The 18,103-nt window shown below is 42.7% G+C and overlaps 3 protein-coding genes across 5 annotated transcripts; 2 read left to right on the top strand and 1 right to left on the bottom strand.

Annotated features, from left to right (window-relative positions):
• Window positions 1-291: 291 nt before the first annotated feature.
• On the top strand, window positions 292-2,539 carry rbm12ba (RNA binding motif protein 12Ba). The gene is made up of 2 exons (XM_054622394.1): window positions 292-442; window positions 627-2,539. The coding sequence occupies exon 2, from the start codon at window positions 655-657 to the stop codon at window positions 2,323-2,325; it is 1,671 nt and encodes a 556-aa protein (XP_054478369.1). The 5' UTR covers window positions 292-442; window positions 627-654; the 3' UTR covers window positions 2,326-2,539.
• Window positions 2,540-2,882: 343 nt separating this feature from the next.
• Window positions 2,883-8,535, bottom strand: si:ch211-197h24.6 (uncharacterized). Of its 2 annotated transcripts, XM_054622395.1 has the most exons (12): window positions 8,433-8,535; window positions 8,050-8,140; window positions 6,629-6,659; window positions 5,556-5,633; window positions 5,312-5,451; window positions 5,080-5,205; window positions 4,616-4,661; window positions 4,451-4,516; window positions 3,956-4,359; window positions 3,740-3,844; window positions 3,418-3,520; window positions 2,883-3,223 (listed from the first exon to the last, which is right to left on the bottom strand). In XM_054622395.1, the coding sequence occupies exons 2-12, from the start codon at window positions 8,122-8,124 to the stop codon at window positions 3,180-3,182; spliced, it is 1,218 nt and encodes a 405-aa protein (XP_054478370.1). In that variant the 5' UTR covers window positions 8,125-8,140; window positions 8,433-8,535; the 3' UTR covers window positions 2,883-3,179. The 2 variants fall into 2 exon arrangements, with proteins under 2 accessions (XP_054478370.1, XP_054478371.1); XM_054622396.1 differs by lacking the exons at window positions 6,629-6,659; window positions 8,433-8,535 and having other exon boundaries at window positions 8,050-8,138.
• A 223-nt stretch (window positions 8,536-8,758) lies between these two features.
• Window positions 8,759-18,085, top strand: tex10 (testis expressed 10). Of its 2 annotated transcripts, none has more exons than XM_054621440.1 (16): window positions 8,759-8,820; window positions 9,464-9,667; window positions 9,761-9,948; window positions 10,058-10,384; window positions 10,477-10,689; window positions 10,841-11,093; window positions 11,182-11,294; window positions 11,395-11,642; window positions 11,911-12,046; window positions 12,692-12,861; window positions 13,883-14,060; window positions 15,021-15,243; window positions 16,718-16,798; window positions 16,912-17,096; window positions 17,251-17,461; window positions 17,579-18,085. In XM_054621440.1, the coding sequence occupies exons 2-16, from the start codon at window positions 9,485-9,487 to the stop codon at window positions 17,699-17,701; spliced, it is 2,832 nt and encodes a 943-aa protein (XP_054477415.1). In that variant the 5' UTR covers window positions 8,759-8,820; window positions 9,464-9,484; the 3' UTR covers window positions 17,702-18,085. The 2 variants fall into 2 exon arrangements, with proteins under 2 accessions (XP_054477415.1, XP_054477414.1); XM_054621439.1 differs by lacking the exon at window positions 8,759-8,820 and adding an exon at window positions 8,873-9,165.
• Window positions 18,086-18,103: the final 18 nt, after the last annotated feature.

Raw genomic sequence — 18,103 nt, 5'->3', positions numbered from 1 at the left:
ACCTCGGCATGTTGCCGGTAGAGGGGTTGTGTGATGGGGCTAATAAGTTTCATATGTTTCAACAGTTTAGAAAATAAAGATATAATTGCTATCACAAACTACAGACATTAGTTAATGTGTGTGGGCTATTAACCTAGTACTGATTACTACTGCAGGGGTCCTCATTAAATGTCGTGTACTTTTTAATTAAGCCAGAAACAGAAGGTACGTCTTGTCCTGACTGTAGTAAACACTCCCGTCCAGTAGGTGGCGGTGATGTGCGTCAAACACACTGCCAAAGAACGTAAAGGGGCGTGAGAGGAGAACGGGGGGAAACCAAAAAGTATGGTTAAGAGCATTGCACGAGCAAGAGGCATGAGGTAAAGTTCTGTTTCAGCATGTAGTCACGGCTAACTTGAGGTAACAGCAACAAAAGCGCTCGCATCAATTGTTGTAATCTATGGTGAGTATTTGTGCAAACTCCACAGGGACATGAAACTTGTTTTCTACATTTTCCCGCGTTCTCTCTTGCTTCCAGTGCTCCGGTTTGCCGCACGTGTGTATTCCTTCCTGGATGTCTCGTGGTAATACCTCAATATGTTATTTTAGTTTTGTTTTTTTTAAACCATTGTCGTCTTACTTTTCAGACACCACGTGGCCTTGTGTGGGGGGAAAATGACCGTAATCCTGCGATTGCAAGGCCTCGATGTGAAGGCACGTACTGGAGATATACGGACATTCTTTGAAGGCCTTCACATTCCTGACGGTGGAGTGTACATAGTGGGGGGACGACTCAGAGAGGCTTTTATTGCATTCACCTCTGAGAGAAATGCCCAGCTTGCCATGCGGTACAGTGGGAAATTCCTCAAAGGGTCTAAGGTGACTCTACACATAAGCAGCATGGCAGAGATGGAGCACAAACTAAAGTCATCGTTAAAGAGGAAGAAACCCTCCCCCACGCAGCCTACTGTGAAGAGACGTCCATCAACTACTGATCTAAATGTGCAAACTTTTAATGCACAGCCTCTTAATCCCAATACTGCAAATCTGCCTCTTAATCCTGATATTGCAAATCTACCACTCTTAAATGCACACTCACTTGATTCCAATACTGCCTTTCTTCTTGGGGTTTGTACTGTCCTTCAAGGTCTACATTCATCCCTGCAAAGTGAAAACAATGTTGCAGTGCCTAGCGTTGATTTTCCCAAGGCTGATGGCACGGTCGTGTGTGAGGAAATGAGGACACAAAAGCAAACTCTGGACTCAGGGCCAGGCTACGTCAGGGTCTTTGGTCTGCCAGCCTCCGCTACGGACGAGGTCATCAACCATTTTTTCAAAGGGCTGATGGTAGAGGAGGCCATGGTGAATGTTGAGTTGGGACTTAACCGCGGCTGCCTTGTGAAGTTTGCAAACATGCAGGACGCCCGTGCGGCTCTTCTCTTCAACCAACGGTCCCTGGGCCCCGTCTGTGTGGACGTACGTGGAGCGACTGAGAAGATGTGGGCCAGTGCGCTGCAAGAATGTGAAACTACTTTTGAAGTCGGGGAGAGAGGGACACCGAAGCAACGCCCTGTTGGGGGAACTGTAAACCACAAACAAAAAAAGACTTCGACACTGACGCTCAAAAGGACATCTGTCAACCAGTTGCAATCTAAATCACAGAAAGAGCCAAGAAGTACAACTCCAACTATGGAGTACATCATCATGGTCACTAATATACCCAAAACCATGACCAAGACTGAAATAAAAGAATTGTTTGGATGTCAAAACATTGCACACAAAAATGTACAGCATCTGCTTGACGAGGAAGGCATCAGAACAGACACCGCGTTTCTTATATTTAACCGCACAGAGGATTATGAGTATGCAATGAATCTCACCGGCTGCCATGTGGGCTCTGAAGCCATTGAGGTCTCATCAATCACAAAACAAATGATGTGGGACATGATGGCCAAAACTCATCACAGAGGACTTGAGCATTGTCCTAACACCGGCACAAAGAACAAACCAAATCGAAGGAGAAATTCAAATCCATTTGAGACACCAGAAGAAGAACCAAGCATGAAGCTGGACCCAACAGCTAAGACGCGCCTGTTTCTCAGAAACATGCCCGAAGATGTAAAGGTTCACCACATACAAAGACTCTTCAGTAAATACAAAGTGAGGAAGGATGATATCATGTTACTACATGACAGTGATGGCAAAGGTACTGGCCAGGCTGTGGTTCAGTTTAAATCTCAGAACCTCGCTGCATTGGCTCAAAGGCTCCATGGTCAGACCTTCCTGGGGACAAAAGTGCTTCTCACTCTCATAAGTTGGAAGCAGTTGGCGGACATCCTGGCATGAAATGTATCAGGAAGTTGAACATTAATGCTAAAATGTGGCCAAAGATGAATTCTGATTATTTTCCCCATCAAGTTTATCTTCCAACTGTAATTCTGCTTGATGTATCAAATCAGTTTGAGTAGTTTTCCTCCCAAGTGTATTTTTATTTTTATTTTATTTTATAAATCATGCTCAACCTCTTGAGAATTTCATGCATTAAAAAAATAAATGTTGTATGGCCTACTTAACTGTCCAGTGATATACTTCTATATATCTGCGACGTTGGATCAGGATCTACTTTGAAGCTGCTGAGCGCTTTTATTCTGCAGAAATCTTTGGTAACAGGATAGGATCGACTTCAACAAGACAGTCAAAGGGTAATTCTACAGATATCCTTTATAGTGTAATCTCGGGATGCGTCCACTGAAACTTGCTCCACCAGTAGATAAGTGTCTCAAACACTTCTGGGACTACATTTGGAACTTGTTGGTGCCCCCCGCCCCATTATTCTCTTTATAGTACGGGAACTAAACATGTTTTTAAGGAATAGTTGGATTGAAATGATTTCAAAACGCACATCATTTCTCCATTTCTTTTAATACAACAGGGCCTTGGGAATGAACAATGGTCATACACTTAAGTTCAAATAAAGCTGCTGAAAACATGCACAAGTAATTATGTGTAAAACTCTCCAAGTAATAAATGTACTCATATTCAAACAAAGTTAAAAACATTAAAAAAAATAATACTAAGAAGCAAATGAAAAAATGCATAAACATTTACAAAAGAAAAATGAATCAAAGTTTCACTCCTGCACAGGCATAACTGAGGCTGACAGAGGGATGAGAAGATTGAGGTATCACACCTTGTGATTGTCATTTGTAATACCTGGAAGGACCATCTGAGTACCTGGATGGACCTGCAGAGAGACAACATGCCAAAAACACAATCAAAAGCCAGAACATAGGAAGATGCTTCACATACTTCCGTGATATTTCAAATATGAGCAACAGGGATTTCCTTGTCTTTGAGTCAACAAATACACAACCTTCTACATATCAATCACGGATGCATTCAACAGAACGGTTGATTGGAGACTTTGTGCTTACTTACCGAGGAGACTACTGGAAGAGAATCGGTCGCTACTGCTGAACATTCTTGGGGTTGTAGAGGAGAAGCTTGTGGAGCTCATTGACATGCTGTTCAGACTAGAACCCTGAGGAGGAAGTAAAGACGGAAAATTTAGGAGGACGCAATGCACATGTTGCCAGATAAACGTTTATATGTTTCAATCAACAAATGACAATTCAACGACTCAAATCTGGACACATGCACATCTGGTTTTCCTCTCTAGATGGAATTAAATGATTTATCTTTCACACTTGGTTTTAAATATGAGAACAGGGCTGCGTGTGAGTAAAAGCAAGCTGCATACCCTCGATACACTCCTCAGCCTGTACTCCATCAGCACATCTGTTAGTTTCTGTGTCACCTTCAGCACCAGCTGTGCGTCATTCTCGTTCTCTATCCGGAAGGTATCCTAAAAATAAATTTTTGAAAAGTTGCTGTATGTTTTGAATACAAAGATTGAACAAAATAGCATTGATACATTAGTTAAGTTGAGTAGGAACCTGAGGAATGAGACGCGTACCAGGTATGTGAGAAGTGTGCTAGAGCGGCTGCTACTTTCTGGAGCTGCTCCCATCAAGCCTGGCCTCTCCAGTGGCTTGTCCACTGGTCTGTCCAATAAGCCACTCCGGTATCCATCAGTATGCATCCTGACTGGGTTGTCCTCGATGAGTGCACTCCTTCCATAGCCATCTCTTCCACCGCCTGATCCAAAACCATCTCCAGTCCCAGCTGGTCGATGACCCATACCATCTGGGAAAGGTCTTCGATCCATACCGGATCCGAGGGAATCTTGCCTGGTCGGGTAATCAAAGCCTCCGAAGTCAGGCTCCCCGTAGTCTCCCACTGGATAGTCCGAGAGGGGCCCACCCTGAGGAGGAAACTCCCCTGGAAACCTCGGGTCAGAGAACCTGGGACCTGAGAGACCTATGACGTTTGAATACACAGAGTTATTGATTAGAAAAACGGTATACATGCAAAGCAATATTCATTATGCTTCAATGATATTATAACTCACCAAAAGGTGGTCCCTTTGGTCCCATCCCTGGTGCTGTTGGAGGCATAAATTTAGGAACAGCAGTACCTGTATGAGAGGAAAGGACATGAGAGATATTCACAAATAAGGTTACCAACCAAGAAGATATCCTTTATTACTGAACCATCTAATAGCAGAGTAACTTACGGAGTCCTTTGAAAGCGGGTACTTCACAGGGTTCCTTCAGAATCACCTGAACAGGAACAGACCAATGTCAAATCCACAATCATGATTGCTCAAATATAAACATGGGGAATTGACATTCACACTTTTCCCCTAATTTTTCTTTAATGGAAAATTGAGATTCAATTGTACGACCAAAATAAAACATATTAGATAACAAAGTTTCTTAAAAACGGCATAATTCTACAGTTCACCTCACAATTGTTTAGATGGAAGGTAAACGGTTTTAAATTATGCTGTGATAACTTAAGAGTTGTGATATTTTGCATCACCGAATCAAAAACCACTGCAGTGTTTTGGTTCTTAATAAGCTTCAGGATGATAGATGTAGCTCTTTTTATTTCATCTTCTCACCAGTACTTTAACATAGACATGATTTTCCAATGATCAATCTGCCACTGCTGCAGTGATATGGGTCTCACACTCACCTTGAGTTGCCCCCTTCCCTCGGTCTTCTCCACCTCAGCTGAAACTTCTTTAATGGACTTCCTTACAACAGGGTCTTTGATGGCCTCTTCCTCTTCATGTTTGACCTTGTCAGGATGGACCTTTTTCTGTGTACAAGGCAGAGGATATATAATAAAAAATAAAAAATAAATAGTACAAATAGTTTTGCAATATCAAGCCTTTGGGACAGATTAAGAAACCATCAATACACACCAAGTATCTGAAGCTGTGTTTCCAGCCTTTTACGTGGGCAAGCATATCATGCTGCAAGCGGGAGACGGCACAGAGTTTGCACTGGTAGTGTGGTGGGACGGATTTACTGGGGCTGCGATACTCCCACACATACTGAAGACCTGTAGACATGTGATGGTCAGTGATTATGGGAACTATATTTTGATACAGAAAAGGAAGGAGGTAAAGTAGAATTGTGTGAGGGGGAAAAAGGCCTTCCGCTTACCAATGACACACTCGGTTACTCCCTTCAACAGTTTGCTGAGAGAGGGCATGGTCTGGATGGATGCCCCTTTGGAGAATACTGCAATAAACAATAATGGTTAATACTTATCAAAAGCTTTATATTGATTCACAACTGATAAACAAGGCTTGTGTCCGAAATACTAGTTCAGAAACCTGTGATTGTAATATTTATGGTAAAGAAGAAATTGTGTTGTGATCTTTCACTACCTGCAGTGGCTGATGATGACCAATGCATTCTTTTCTTTTATTAACTGAACAACCATTAGAAACCCAAACTCATGTGTGCTTTTGAAGCCTGGGGGAAGAACCGGAACAGCAGTCCTTGGCTAACCCCAATGTAGGCCTGGACTGGGCTGCAGGACGCCAGCTCCTATAAAGCATTGCCTCTCTCTGTGTCCAACCACAGGAGAATCACCTCTGTGTCGCACTAATGAAGCAGCCCAAGCGCAAACACACAATAAAATCCTGTATAATCTGAAACAAGTTAGGTTACTCGGATACAGAAATAATTTATTACAACAAATTATCCCTCAAGCCAGTGTAGCAAAGGCATCTGAATAAAAAATGATTACTGCATTCAGCAGTGTTGAAATATTCAATGGTGGGGGGGGGATAAAACCCCCATCCCAGCACAAAAAGTGCATTAAATCTTCATCAGCAACCATTTAATGTGCCACTGCTTTAAGACCATGTGTAGGTTTCACAATGGACTAGTGGAGATTATGGTGCTGGTCTTTAACGTAGCAACAGCTTAGGAGAATGGGTTGACATTTCTAAGATTGTTCAGTATATTTCTCAAAACCATCAAAGTGTTTAAATTGTTCTAAAATGTTAAAAATATGGCAAGATACTGGACATTTTTTTTGAAAGAATATTTCTGCAGTGGTGATTTCCACAGACCAAAACTATGGATAGCACCACAACAGCCACCGTTTCTGAGAGTGTGAGTCTCAAAGAGTGGTGAACATGCCACCATCACCTATGACATGAAGCAGTGAAATCAAGATTTCAAGCTTCAACTCTCAGCACTGGCACCATGTATAAGGGACTTACCTATATCAGCAGAATGCTGCGGCTGCTTTCTCTGTCAATGGAGGGAATAAACCCACATGAAGGAGAGAGACACATACAGGCATTAGTGACAGGATGACACTGAGAAGAGGACTGAACTCCTCGTCCATGTCCGCCACGCTATATATGCCAATGAGCCAATATTTTCCTTATTCTCTATGACCTCTGCATCAAGCAGTGGCAGTCAAAGAGACAAGGATGCAAATGGAATTTGAATCACATAGTCTATTGATCAGTCTAAATTCTCATTAAATGAGAATGTAGAACAGCAACATATAAATTACTTGGTTAAAGTGGAGGAAAGCTTTGATACTCTGAATCAAGGGTCATTTTTTTATATTCAAACATGTCGACAGTGGGTATATTAAACTTTTTCCCAGGAGAATGAAATTCAGATGTTGAACGAAGTCTTTGTTCTTTTTCCACTGTGTGATATGGCCTTACATCAAGTTTGGTAGCCTCCTTAATCTCAGTTTGACTGACTAAAATAGCAAACACACGTGATCGAACAACAATTAAACATTGACCTCCTTTTCAGGAGGAGCAAAGGGAGAGTGAGGTAGCTCCTTGAATATTTTGGGGCTTGGATTTGGGTTTATCTCTTCCTTCCGTCATGAATTTCACAAGGGAAATTCAAAATGCTGCATGTGGCTCATAAAAGGAAAATATCTGTAATCCGTGTGTTAAATGTAATTAATTTATATACAACAAACTCATAAATTTAACAGTGGGATTTCTTGCACTGAATTTCATTAATGTGTAGTCATCACTGCATCAATTGCCTACTTTGCAGCTGATTTACACATTATGTAACAATGCAGGTAACTGCTTCAAGATATTTTTAGGAGAATCCCTCCAGAAGCGCTGCTAAACATAGTTTTCTTTGGTTGTGGACGTGACAGCACTCAGGTGTAAAAGCTGAGTAGCCATTAGACATTGGTTCATAGAACCCAGGTCACATCTCACATAAAACTAAATGTGAAATCTGAGAAAAAGTGTGAACTTTAACCAGATTCAGAGCACTGAAGAAATGTTTACCATGAGGATGCAACAGAGTGGACTTTGCAAAACTGGTGCTAAGAAATCCCTTTAAACCACAACAGTGATTACTCTGGCCACAGTTGTGACCACTTAGTAGGGTCTTCATACACCAGATTGCCAAAAACAACCAATGAGAGCACAATGGCTGGCACCAAGTCCACGTGACAAGGACTGCTGCCGCCTGACTCTCCATCAGGCATCAAAACAGCCAGACAGTGTACAATATCACCAAAAGAGAAAAAAAATAGATCAAAAGGAAATCATGTTTCCTTCATGAGCGGTCAGTATTACATATGTGAGGTAATGTACATGTATTTCTTTTGTGCTGTTATTAGTTGTTTACATGTTATTGTGACACTTACCCTGGCATTTCTCTTTTGATTTGACTGCTGCCCATTTTTAGGTGCAGGATGGTTGACTGAAGCTTGAGCCTCCATTTCCTCAGTTTCTCTCCTGTGTGGGTCAAAGAAGGTGATCGCATCAAAAGCATTCATATGACGAATAATCCCCGCTTGAACGTAGAGACAGACACTCAGTCTTTATTAACTTATGATATATGTTATGTTATCCTAGCATATTCATTGTAATTGCGTTGTTTCGTTTAATGCCAGGCCCAGCCGAGCCTTAGTTTACCCGCTTCTTGACAACAATACGCGTGTTTCGAACAATATCTAAACAAATCCAAACGCTGCAGATTACAGATATTTACACTTTTTAAGCAGAAAAACACTTTTACGTAACTTACCAGAGATATTTAATGCAAACTGCGAGTTATCCCGAAGCACACAATCGGCAGCACAGGAACAGAGACGTGACGCTAAAAGAACAATTCCCAAGCCCAAAGCCGCTTCGGAGATAATAGGTAGCAGTGGATCTGCCCGTCTAAAAAAGACCAACTTTAACTATTTTACCTCCGGGTAGACTCTCAAAATGAATTGAAATCAAAATAACTCACTTTAAAGCGTGTATTTTATGGCTATGGCAAGCCATTCATAATTACATTCTTTATTTTATTAATTAATGAATAAAACAAATATAAGTCTTCTCAGGCACTTTAAAGGACAACTATACAGTACGCTCGTTTTGTATACCAGGGCGTACCGTTGTACCTTGCTGGAGCTAATTTGAACACGGTATTAAACACATTTATATTTCTAAGGCCACTTGGGGTGAACTTTTGTATTTTAACTCATTCTAATGACAAACATTTTAATTAAATATTCATATTCAAAACGTCCATGGGGTCCTAGTCCTAGTTACACGTTTAACAGTGTAAGCCCCGCAGCCCTTGTACGAGTAAGCACCGGTACACTGAGTGAGAGGACCCGAGGCATCAACACGAGATTGAAAACAGAACATTTTCTTTTCATATGTATTGATAATTAATAGCAGGGGGCTGGTATTTACTAATATTCACCGAGTGAGTGTTTGGTGCTGTGTTAACCTATCAAGGTAGTAGCCAAGGCTTTTTTCAATCGGTAAGTTAAATAAAGAACTGTCATGTGTGACGCCAATACCAAATTAGCCACAAGCTAGCTAACTCAAGTTAGCTGTCGTTAACGCAGGTGCCGCATGTGATGATGTAAACGCTCCTATAGTCTGACTATAGTCTGACTATACGGATACACACTTAACAGTTTGTACAGACTGTGCCACAAAATGAATCTTGAATACTCTAGCTGTCCGTGCCTAACACATGCCAGTGGTCAGTATGGTATTTTACTGAAATCAATGCACTCATTCAGTTCATTATTTCTCCTGCATGTCTGGTTGCAGACAGCAGTATAGACTGCAGAGATGAAGTCCAAGAAGAAGAAGAGACAGGATGACTTCCAGAAGGTCAAGTTAAAGGTGGGAAAGACAAAGCCCAAAGCTGACAATGCCACCAACACCAACTTTCGCTCAAAGGGAATTCATCTAACTGAACAGCTGAAGAAAGACACAAGTGGCCACACCACGCACAGACACCTCGGTATCAATGTAAGATCTTTACCTGTCGGCAAACACATTCTTTCACTACACATTCATTTTTGGAATACTAAAACTTTTCTCCCTTTCCTTATTCTGCACCAGGACCTCCTGTCTCAGCTCCACCATTACAATGCCACTGTGAAACATGGTGCCTTGGTGGGTCTGAAAGAGTTGCTGTCCCTTCACCCATCTGTGTTAGAGCAGCATCTGTCTCGCCTGCTTTCTGAAGTGGCAGCTGTTTTCACAGACAAGGATGGCAACGTTCGTGTGGCAGCTACTCGTGTGCTCAGGTTAGCCTAGCAACAGTGATAAAGGAATACAACAATACAGTAATGAAAAACACTTTGCTTTTGTTTCTTTTTTAAATAACACGGGCTACACTTTCCAAAATTGTTCCAGGTTCATTGCACAGTCTGTTCCTGCAGAACGAGTGGCTCCATTTTACCCGGTCATCAGTGCCCACCTATCGTGTGCCATGACTCACATCGAGACAAGCATCCAGGAGGACGCCATGAAGGTCCTGGACGTGTTGCTGGAACACTACCCAGCTCTGCTAGCAGCACGGCCTGCAGTACTCCTCACTAACTTCCTAGAGTTGATCTCTCACAGACAAAGCAGCGGAAAAACCAATAAGGCCCCGGATGCTAAGGGACGGACCTGGGCACTGTCAGTCAACCCTAGCAGGGCTGTGACTAGTCAGCAGTGGCGGTTCTCTGTGCTCCTCAGGTATGCAGACCATGTGCACAAAGAGTCTGAAGAATTTAGTTAAATTAAAGTTCTAACTGCTGACGCTTTGATTTCTGTCAATTTTATTTCAGGCTTGGACGCTTTCTGCAGGCAGTAGTTGAGGAACGAGCGGTGGAGGAAAGCGATATTTTTATCCCAACTGAAGGAGTATATGGCTCCAGTGGAGAAGGCAGACTTACACCTCTGTATCTCATCTGGGAAGAACTCACCTACAGCAAGGTTGGAGTGAAGGTGTATGAGCATTCTGGGGCCAAACCAACCCCCCAGTCCACCTTTAGACTCAGGTACAACTCCTGTAACCATCAAGAATTGGGAAACAGAGACAGGATGTATATTAACATATGACATAACAAATAAATAACTTTGTTTCAGTTGATTTTAAACAATTTGATTTCATCCTAATCATATTCTTTATTGTATTCTCTCTCTGTGTAGACTGGAGGTGAACCCTGGACCCACAGAGGGTGAGGATCTGGACTCATCTGAGGCTGTTCAGAGCTTTGCAGCCACACTGGTGCCTCTTCTGCTTGAAGTGTGGGTAGAAGCCAGTACCAGTGACTGTCCCTTCAACACGACTGAGGGCGCTCACCTGCTCAGCCCAGATGCCATGTCAGTAATGTTCCAGGTGTTGTCCATTCTGCAACTGCTGAGAAAACTGGCACCACAGCGGGAGCACCAGGATGCACTGGTGAGAGGAGGAGAGGGAAAACATCACACAGTAGTTTTTTGTACTTTTTGTAAAAAAGGTTTACTAAATGTGGCTTGTCTTTGAGTAGGATGCATGGTTCTACAAAGAATACCTCGGAGATTTTAAGCAGCACTTCATGAGAAACTTTCCCTATGGTTCTCGGGACACACCAAAACATAAAAAGAAGGTTGATCTCAAAAGGTAAGTAATACCAATGTTTAAATACCCTTTTTACCCATAACTTCTGTTATGAAGACCTTTGCTTGCTATAACTACTGTAATCCAACGGCCCTTCCTTTAGGAGTAAGCAGACTGCAGCCGTCCCAGGATTGACAGTGGAGCCTCTGGCCCTAAACATCACGCTATGCCAAGTTATGGTGTCCGTCAGCCAGAGGCAAGGACTCGGCCGAGAGACTGATGGAGACTGGCTGACACCTCTGAGGACGTTTGTCCGAGACACTCTCGGCAGCGGCATAAAACTGAGCTACAGGCAGCTCCACATGCTACTGGGTACTGTGTGGAAGATGGTGTTCACACAGAGAAGCAAAAGTAAGCGTGTGCAGCGCCTTTGTGAAAGTGTGTCTAATACTACTGCAAAAACCACAAATTCAATAAGATTTGAATAGTTTATTAATGTTATTAAAAAGGCAATGCAGATCACAGTAAACACATCTACAGATTTAGGGATTTAACTGTTTATTTCAGTTCTTTATGACAAAAGTGTGGGTTGGTATCCAAATACTAGTTAATGAACTAGAAGATATTTTTTAACATAATTTTAACATGAATATCTGTTTGTACGTTTGAATTTGTGCAGCGGTGACAGAGGATATGTTGGCAGCGGTGTATATCTACTACAAGCAGAGTAACCTCACTCTACAGACACGATCTCTGCTGCTGTCTTTTTACAGCAAGCTCTACCTGCAAGAGCAAGGACATCCACACATAGCGAGGTAACCTCAGTCATTGTTTTTCAACCTGTGGGGTCTTCAGACTTGGAATTTACAATGCTTGTACACAGCTAACACATCAATATATACGTGTTGTCGAGTATCTGTTTTGAATATTAAATTAGATTTTTATTAATAAAACCCCCGCTTGTAGGTGAAAAAACAATATCCTTGCACAATTGCATGATAGTCTTGCACAGCCAGACTACATCTCACAACCTCAGCTTTTGTTTGTTCTAAGCACAGACCAGTGACTGTTTAGGGAGCAAGTTTGTTCATCCAGCCAAATTCATGAAGGTTAATGAGGATCACGTGTTGTATAGTCTACATGAAATAACATCTTACTCAAACTAATACATCCAGGGCCGTGCCCTTGCTTGAGACTTGTAAATAAAGTGGACAGCAAATATATTTTCCCCCTGGGCTGTTGGAGCACTGTGTTCCAATATTCTTTATTTATTTTTAGACCTATACATATATATTATCTGTCTGTTAATCAATTGACCCATTAAGTCCCAAATGAAAATTCCTAAGATTCAAAACCTTCCATTGTGCCTTTTTATATCCAGACACATCATTCCTAACTAACTCTTGCTCCATTTGGTTAATGTGCACTCGTATTTGATCCCTCCCTCTGTCTCTCTGAAGGAGTAAGGTGCTCTGTCGTTGGTTGGCATCCCTTCCTGTGCAGTTGTCCCTGCTGGGCCAGCGTAACCCGGCTCTCTCTGCCCGACTTATCCTGTCAATCCAGGCTGCCGCCTCTCGTAGACACAAAGACCTGCTCAACAGTCTGCAAACAAACGCCTGCAGGCTCTATGGTACGCACACTCAATTAGAGGGACAAACAAAGGGACAATGGTCATAGATTTTGTGATATCAAATATAATTATTAATATTAGATATAATTATCAGATTTACATCACAGCCATGCCTGAACAGCAGACATCTCCAACTCACATAGGACAGAAAACTGTTATTGCATAAATGTTTGTGATTTGAAACATGTTGCATCAGAGGTCAGAAATGACAATCATGTGTTTTCCATCGACTGGCAAACACCTGATGTGGCAGCACAAATCAGGGTGTGGACAAAGGTTGATCATTTGAATCAAATAAACCCAAATAAAGTCGTTGTAGTCATGGAGAATTCTCCATATCTGGCTTGTTAAAAACAATTTCAGCTCAGTTCTAACTTTGGATTTAGAAGTAATTAAAGGGATCTGCAGTAAGCAGATTAAAAAAATACATACCATATTTGTTCAATACAACACGGAATGCAGCCACAATGGTCAGATTACCGGAGAGAACCACATGTTACACCATAGTTTCTCTAGGAGGCGGTGTAACTCCATGTTTCCCACTCCAGACAACTTTGTAAAACTGAACTTCAACCAGAGATGGAAGGTGGTAATAGACCCGTACATATCCACTACTCTGAGTATGATTTGATAGTTAGGCTGTTTTGTGACAGAGGGGGGCCATAAGAGGAGGGGGTCGGATAGAAACTGCCGCAGAGCCAGCAAGTCACTATCACAAGACTCCTTTTGTCTGAGGGCTTCTGACATCAGCATGTGCGTCAGAGACAGGCATAACACCACACACACATTATCTGAGCCCTCACTGTCGTGGCTATGCCTGTCTGTCTTTTACGAGTTGAAACAATTGCAAATTTCCCCGCTGCGGGACTAATAAAGGATTATCTTATCTTATCTAAACACAGTCTAGTTTTACGGGTATCTCTTTCATTTTGTTGTGAGCACTTCGTCTTTTGTCCCCAGAGGGTGCAGTGCATTGCTGTCTCTATGTAATTACATGTGAAGTGTGTGTCTGTGTGTGAAGATCCACAGGAAGGAGTTATGGTGCTTTTACCAGTAGAGTCCCAGCAACGAATGGTGCAGCTGCTCTATTTTCTACCCAAGATGTCCCAGTCTCTTCTGTCCAATCTAAGCTACTGCTGCACCGCTGGACGAATCTCTGCCGGCCTCACCGCCTCTCTGATTCGTATCGTACACCTACGGTGAGCCTGAAAAACCCTATTCACCTGTAGAAGCCACATGAACAGAATGTATTGCCATATGTGTGTGAGGAGACACTCCTGTTTAGGAGTCCAACAGTTCTTCTTATCAGGAAATGGTGTTTGACACTCGAAGCACTCTACCCTGCCACCCTCAGATGGCAGTATTGCACTTTCACAGATGGATCGCAGACATGTTTTCTGGTTTCTTACCGGCCTGTTGACATGTGCTGATGTGGATGCCCTGTATATTTCAAATATTCCCCTTACGGGTGACAATGAAAGCAGTTTTGATATTTTTATAGTCTGTTACACACCCACAGCTTACCTTTCCCGGTAACATTTGTGTGTCTGGCCTTCTGCTTGTGCCAGTGTTGTACAAATTTAGAGGGGAGGAAATGCTGAGATCAGATTGGATGTGGGTGCAATGGGTATGATACAAAGAGCTCTTTGGGAGGCTGGAATGCAGAGTCGTCATGGAGTATCGAGGAGACAGTTCAGTCTGCATGTGCCTCCCGGGCCTCACAAAACACACTTGTTATTCACTCACATTTCATTCTGTTACAGATCTATCCTCCCCTCGGGACAAGGAACTATATTTCCATGCTCTATTATCCTCAATATGATGCTCTCACAAAACAGGGCGTCATGAATAATCATAAGAAATGTGATAAAGAATGTAGAACCAGAATATTTTTATCTGGAAATGAAGTGGTGTGATGGTCCCGGGACAGAGGATGTCGTATGTGTACAGATTGTAAAGCCCTCTTAGGCAAATAGGTGTTTTGTGATTTTTGGCAATACAAAATAATATTGAATTAAATTGAAATTGTCCGAAAAGAAACAAACATTTTGAAAAGTTGCAGAAATTAGAACCTGTTCAAATGTTTGATACTCAGAAGAACATAGCTTTGGGATAATAGTCGATAATAGTTCACCATGTTCACTGATTGTGTTCTTTAGGTCGTCTTTGAGTGGCTGGTCGGTTGGGAGCCAGGAACCGGCTCTGCAGGACGTGGACTACATCAGCTTCTTGTTCTCCACCCTGACGGGATTCTCGTCTGACAAGCTCGCCTCCCTGCAGGAGGCCGGCGACGACAGCGCCCTGCCTCCCTCCCCTCTCTCACCCCTCAGCCTCTACCCCACGGCGCTGGAGCAGTTCACACACCACTGGGATGTTGTTGAGGTGCGTTCACTGCACATTCATAATTACCCCAAACCTCACATACATTAGAACTTTTACCAAGGCCGCTGCCAATCAGAAAGATTTGGACGAAACTTTGAAAGTGAACCTAGGAGGGACTTTGAGTTAAAGGAAGAGAAGACATTGTTTAGAAAATTGAAAAGTGTTGATATTCTGGACACAGCTGTGGTCTTTCAGTTTCCCCTGGCCCCTCTCTGTCTCTCATATAGAGCTCAGAGGGTGGAAGCTTTATCGTGGCACTATGGCTGAGAGGGGAACCTTTATCGCGTTGCGCAGGTTGGAGATGCGTGGTTATCGGGCATAGCGGATATGCACAAATGCTAATGAGAGCCCATGGCATGATGGGAGTGTGACATTTCTGCACAGAAATTACAGTTAACGTTACTATGCCCTGGGGGGGGGGGTGAGCAAGTGGGGGTGGGCTTGTAATCACTAATTCAGCTCCTCAATTAAGCCCTCAGATCCTGCCTCTCTCATCTCCCTGTCTGAGTCAATCACAGGCCAATGACGGGAAGGAGGAAGGAGGGGACGCATGGTGGTGAGGGGGGGTGGCATTAAGGGACGGACTGTGTCAACTCTGGTTCGACTAATGAGACGGGATTGTTTTTAATGACGGCGAGAATGCCAACAGGTGCACCGTTCTGACACACACTGGCTCGCAACTCACTCCTGCACTTCAGCACGCGATTTGATAAAAGCTAATGAGAATTTGATTCGGATTTAAAGTTAATGAGGAAAAGCTTAGCCTTATTTTTCAAAGTTTGTGGCAGCTTCTCTTCTCCCTCCAAGTGAAAATGAAATTTAGATGCTGTTTAGTGAATCTCTACTTTGGCAACGATGAATTAAAGGACATACCTTATTCAGACAGGGATGTAGGAATGTGCTTTCTTTCTTACAGCAGTGATGTGGTTTGGCTGATAAATGCAAGTTAAAGCTGTTTAAAACAGATGTTTTTCCTTAATTTTCTCTTAAATCTTTTCTCTGTAATATCATTACTGCTGTCTTATTTCACTACCCTGCCATTGGTTTTTCTACAAAGAACAGCTTTTATTACCTGACATTACACATCTGTGAATGAAGATGTAGAGAACTATGAGAAAAGTACCCTAGAAATATGAAGGAAAACATGTTTGTTTTTGGCATAAATCGTGTGTTATTTGATAGAGAAATAGTACATTTTAAAAACCTTAGTCGCAGCTTCAGTAGCCCTAAGAAAATAAGGCTTGGTGCAGTTCTTCCTGTGGGATCTTTTAGAAACACACTTTTATAGTCCACTGCAGAGTTGAAAGCAAAACTCCGATGAGAAAACCTTTCAAATCTCCAACTGAAAGCTCAAAGCCCTGTGGTTGCATTGCATTGCTAAAAATAGAATTCTCTATCACACTTGTAAGCAGTTTATCCCTGAAGGAATTCTATGGAAAAATTGAAATTAATTTATGCTTTGTTTCATTCACAGGAAGTCTGCCACTGTCTGGAAACTCTGGGTTCAAAGTCTCAGTGCTTTGACATCTTACAAAATGGCATTTGCAAATACCTGGTAAGAAACTGTTTTCATTAAGCAGGAAATAACTTTGAGGATTTCTCAATCATGGTTATTTCCATAGTGTGCTTTACTGCTGTACTGAATAATCATCCTGTTATGTGTGTTAGACCAAGCTGGGAGTGGTGCCTGACAGTATGGCAGCCGGGCTGCTCAGAGCTGTATCCAGATTACTGGACCTGTCCGTGCTGCCCATCGAGCCCATGCTGCGCTTCTTGTCTCAGTGCTGCCTCAGCCTGCTGGCTCTGCTCATCACCATGGAACAGGAGTTACCTGCCGAAACCAACCACAAAAGGTGTGTGTTGAATGACTTCAACCTTTTTACTGATCTCTTCAGAAAGGAACGCCTGTTGTTGTGAAATCTCGACCTTAATAGTAGCAGTTTGCCATTATCAGGTGATAAATCTACACAACAATTGGGATTTAAAACACCTGTGTCTTATTTTCAGGGAGGCTATATGGGGTGCTTGTGTGTCAGCGCTGAGCTCAGTTCCTCGCCTGCTTCGAATGGTTCTGCAGTCGATGCGCGTTGGAGATCTGAGTGAAGAAGAGCTGCCACAGCTAGGACAGATCCTGTCGATGCTGCTGCAGCACACGCCAATCCACAACCAGCTGCTGGCCAACGCCGCTCTGCTGCAGGAGATCATACAGCACCTCACGGTAAACACAGCTCACACTTGAAATTCACAGAGATGGATTTTAAGACTACAATTTGGATGGAGAGCTCAAGGATGTTAGCTTCTAACGGAGGCTGTTTTCTCTCTGTGTGTGTTTCAGAGGTATACCCGGGGATCGACCAGGGAGCAATGGTTGACGGACTTGCTCTACTGTTATACTGTCACTGTGGCTCACGGATCCTCCGCTCGCCGTGGAAACCTGGGCCTTCGAGACATGTACTGACCAACGCACCCACCAGACCCCCACCTGGTGTGTTGCCCAGTTCACCCCCTCAAACATCTTACAGTGACTTTGACAAACAAATCACTCACAGAGCACAAAAGCGATGACAGACATACAACAAAACTTTCAGACAGGATTACAGTCGAGAGACATGTTTGTTTATTATTAGTGAAAATGAATTCTCCACATTCTTGTTTTAAGAGCTCCATTTTTTTTTTATGTCTTGAGCTGCTTTATTGCTTCATTCTTAGCCTGGTAATTGTTTGTCCTCCTTTTGCCTTTTCGGAGTATTGTTGCCGAATGTTGTCCAGTGCACCTGGCGGCTTTTGATACAAAAAACTAAAAAAGGTTGAAAAAAGCAAAAAATAAACTTAAATCCAAGTACACTGCGTTTTGGGTCAT

Source organism: Anoplopoma fimbria, chromosome 20, assembly GCF_027596085.1.
Source record: "Anoplopoma fimbria isolate UVic2021 breed Golden Eagle Sablefish chromosome 20, Afim_UVic_2022, whole genome shotgun sequence".
Lineage (NCBI taxonomy): Eukaryota > Metazoa > Chordata > Actinopteri > Perciformes > Anoplopomatidae > Anoplopoma > Anoplopoma fimbria.
The sequence above is the reverse complement of the archived record's forward strand: the minus strand, read 5'-3'. Positions and strand labels throughout refer to the sequence as shown.